This window comes from Contarinia nasturtii, unplaced genomic scaffold (assembly GCF_009176525.2).
Source record: "Contarinia nasturtii isolate CC-2019 unplaced genomic scaffold, AAFC_CNas_1.1 Cnas_scaffold_4603, whole genome shotgun sequence".
Lineage (NCBI taxonomy): Eukaryota > Metazoa > Arthropoda > Insecta > Diptera > Cecidomyiidae > Contarinia > Contarinia nasturtii.
In genome coordinates this window covers 1-3,105 of record NW_022201890.1, presented here as the reverse complement: position 1 = coordinate 3,105, position 3,105 = coordinate 1, and the positions used below count along the sequence as shown (strand labels likewise).

The 3,105-nt window shown below is 37.0% G+C and overlaps 1 protein-coding gene across 1 annotated transcript; it reads right to left on the bottom strand.

Moving 5' to 3' along the window:
• Positions 1–6: 6 nt before the first annotated feature.
• LOC116351067 lies at positions 7–1,520 on the bottom strand. The gene is made up of 3 exons (XM_031783115.1): positions 1,371–1,520; positions 730–1,308; positions 7–659 (listed from the first exon to the last, which is right to left on the bottom strand). The coding sequence occupies exons 1-3, from the start codon at positions 1,418–1,420 to the stop codon at positions 47–49; spliced, it is 1,242 nt and encodes a 413-aa protein (XP_031638975.1). The 5' UTR covers positions 1,421–1,520; the 3' UTR covers positions 7–46.
• Between the last annotated feature and the right edge of the window lie 1,585 nt (positions 1,521–3,105).

Genomic DNA, 3,105 nt, shown 5'->3' with positions numbered 1-3,105 from the left:
CCTCGCACATTACCGACTTAAAGTGACATGACGTTGATGATGTAATTTACTTGGGGAATGGCAATAATTTTTTTGATTTAAACATTTTCAAAATATGTTTTCGTAACATTTTTGGATCATCAAACATGCTCGACCCACATAAACTGGAAAGCAAAGATCTAGTTCTAAGTTTATAAGTCTTTGGATCATGACCTAGGATCAATGTGGTTGCGTATGCAATGCTATATGCTCCACATGATACAAAATCCATTTGTCCTGTTTTTGGTTCGACAAAAGTAATATTTTTCAAATTTGGATAACGCCTTTCTATAAAATCCGATTTTGCTGAAGTTATATTAATATCTTCGTCGTCATAGACATACACCATTTGATTTGCGGCTTCATAAAATATACAAACCGCATGAGCTGTCCATTGGTCTTGTTTGGCATATAAGATTTGAACGTCATTTTTGGTGGAATTATGAACGGGTATTAATTCGGGATAACTGAAGAAAAATGTGGAAACCATATCGAAATCAGTCGTAGCCTGGACCAATCTATTGAACAGCATGAGTGTACGTACGTCGAAGGGTTGATTTGGTGTCGTGATTTTTTGCAATATATCGGGATGGATATTATCGAAAGAGTCAGCAATATACTCTATATTCAGACGCGGAGATCTGTTTCGGAGAGAAAAAAGTCACTTGAAAAATATATGGAAGCCACATTTGAAATTTTTTTCAAAATTACCGCGGAAATGGCGACAGCCGTCTATTCTGTAACATTTCAAAAATATGTTCCCTTAAATGAATGGCTTTATCCTGATTTTCAACATTCATTTGAAAGCCATAATTTGCTGGTGTTTCGCCCAAGATCAATGTCGTTGCATATGCAATCACAAGTGGCCCCGACGACGTTTCGTCATATTGTTCGGTCTTCGGTGAAACAACAACTGTTCTATTAATAGCCGCTGGATAGCGATTTTTCACTATTAAATCATGTTGCTCGCTTATGATGTAGTTCATATTCTCAATTCTACTGTCATAAATGTACGCTGTTCTATAATCGGGATCATAATAGACGCAAATGTAATGACCTGATTGAATTGCATCACTGTATATGATTTGGATGTCGCGTTTCCAACTACGAATCGGTGGATAATTTACGGGAGAAGGATAGGAATTGACGTCAATCATATCGTAGCCATGGTTTTGACGAACCAGTTCTATGAAATAGTTGATTGTTTCGTTCGTAAATGGGGTGTTCGGTTTTTTAATCTCGCTCAGTATATCGCAATGAATAATATTCACCCAATATAGAAGAATACATCTGGTTTTTTAAAATAAAATTCGGTTATTCATTGTTGATTTTGAGGTACTTAATTCACTTACGATATGAATATCAAACAAGTTGATATGAATTTGGAATAGAATAATGCCATCGGTAAAAGAATATACAAAAAAAAAATATTTTCTTATAATTTAGCTTTTTTGAGAATGTATACTTGAACAAGTTCAAAATTCTAATGACTGGAGTCAACCAATCTATCAACTTTATATACAAATTATAATTGCCACAATATCTTATAAGTTTCATTGTTATTCAATGACGTCGGTAAAACAACTGTGCAAATTGCAAAATAATAATTTCTTCAAAAATTTAACACTTATTCTATGAACAGAGGCATTTATCTACAGTTTATTACTTTTCCGCACACATAGTGTAAGATGAAAAGTATTGTAATCGGTAAAATTTTGAAAACTTCAGAAACATGTTTTCTACTTATTATTGAGGTCAGAGAACACGAATTTGGCATTTTTAAACATGGTTTTTGTTAATCTGTACGTTGTATGTTGTACGCAAAATTTGTTAGCAAGATTGTGCTCATCGTAGAAACTTAATTCAAAATCTGACTTTACGGCAGTAGTGTGCGGAGGGGGGGGGGGGTGGAGGGGTGGTAGGAGGCTGTGATTTGGATGAGAATTTTTTTTCGCAAAATTTATTCGAAGTTGCTAGGGTTTTTCATTCAAAATTTGACGGGGTTGATTAAACGGGGAGTTATTCACTTCGATGCTCAAGTTTCGTAACTTATTGCATGACGACCCGACTTGTGCTGTCACTCGATTGCTTGGAGAATGCTTCCCACGGTGTGGCCCACTTTATAGTAGCCATGTAACTAGCCTCCGTACAGGGCCAGTGACCAGGGCTTTCTTCTCAAGTCAATTGTCGTGACAGTCACAAGTATTCCATTCATTCCTAGATGGCGTTGGGCTCTTCTTATTTCAATGGAGGAATGCACATATCGCTGGTTTACCGGTATATTCACCAGAAATGGCGCACTACCTTTTTACGGTTGACGTATTGGATATTTGATATATCCAAGACACCAACCTAACGTGAAGGCACTCCATTTTACGTGTGTCTATGCTGAGCCCATTATTCGTTGTGCACACACATGGGACCGACGGCTTTAAGTGCCCTCCGAAGCACTCCACTAGCCCAAAACCCGGCCAAATCTATTCCGCATTAAACCACTGATAATTCCTGAGCGAATCACGGTGGAAAAATACCGGACCAAATTTGACCGAGAATCGAACTCGTGTCCTCACGCTCACAAACCTGGCACGCTAACCACTAGTCTATGGCTGAGTTCATTCAAAAAGTGAAGTCCTGTTTTTTTAGCTCATCAATGTAGAAAATTGAGGAGAATTCTTTCAATTTGCTAGGGATTTTCGAAAAACTTGACTAGAAATTTGACTTCCAAAAAAAAACGAAAATTTGTCTGATTTGCTAGAGAATTTTTTGTTTTTGGAAAATCACCCCCCCCCCTGAAAAATTTTCCTTGCACACTACTGCTTTACGGGATGATTGGGCACTACGAGGAATAGATCTGGTCAAATTTTCAACGACATTGATTGATCGGTGAAAAACTTAGACTCTGAAGAGGCACTTATGAGAAAAATGCCTTGAAATGATATTCTATGATCTTGATTAAGCCTCTTCATTTTTTATCACAAAGTGCTGAAGTCGTATAAAAACATGTGTCGAAGTAATTCAGCTATGTTCTATACGTTTTCTGCGGTGGTACGAAAAATGCATAACAAAATTGGAAAACGCATTCCAAAA

Excerpts from the sequence above, each read along its gene's own strand:
- LOC116351067 (XM_031783115.1), bottom strand. The coding sequence starts at position 1,420 with ATGGCATTATTCTATTCCAAATTCATATCAACTTGTTTGATATTCATA. Across the intron at positions 1,309-1,370 it reads ACTTGTTTGATATTCATATC|ATGTATTCTTCTATATTGGG; the intron begins GTAAGTGAATTA and ends TTAAAAAACCAG. Across the intron at positions 660-729 it reads CGGCTGTCGCCATTTCCGCG|ATCTCCGCGTCTGAATATAG; the intron begins GTAATTTTGAAA and ends TCTCCGAAACAG.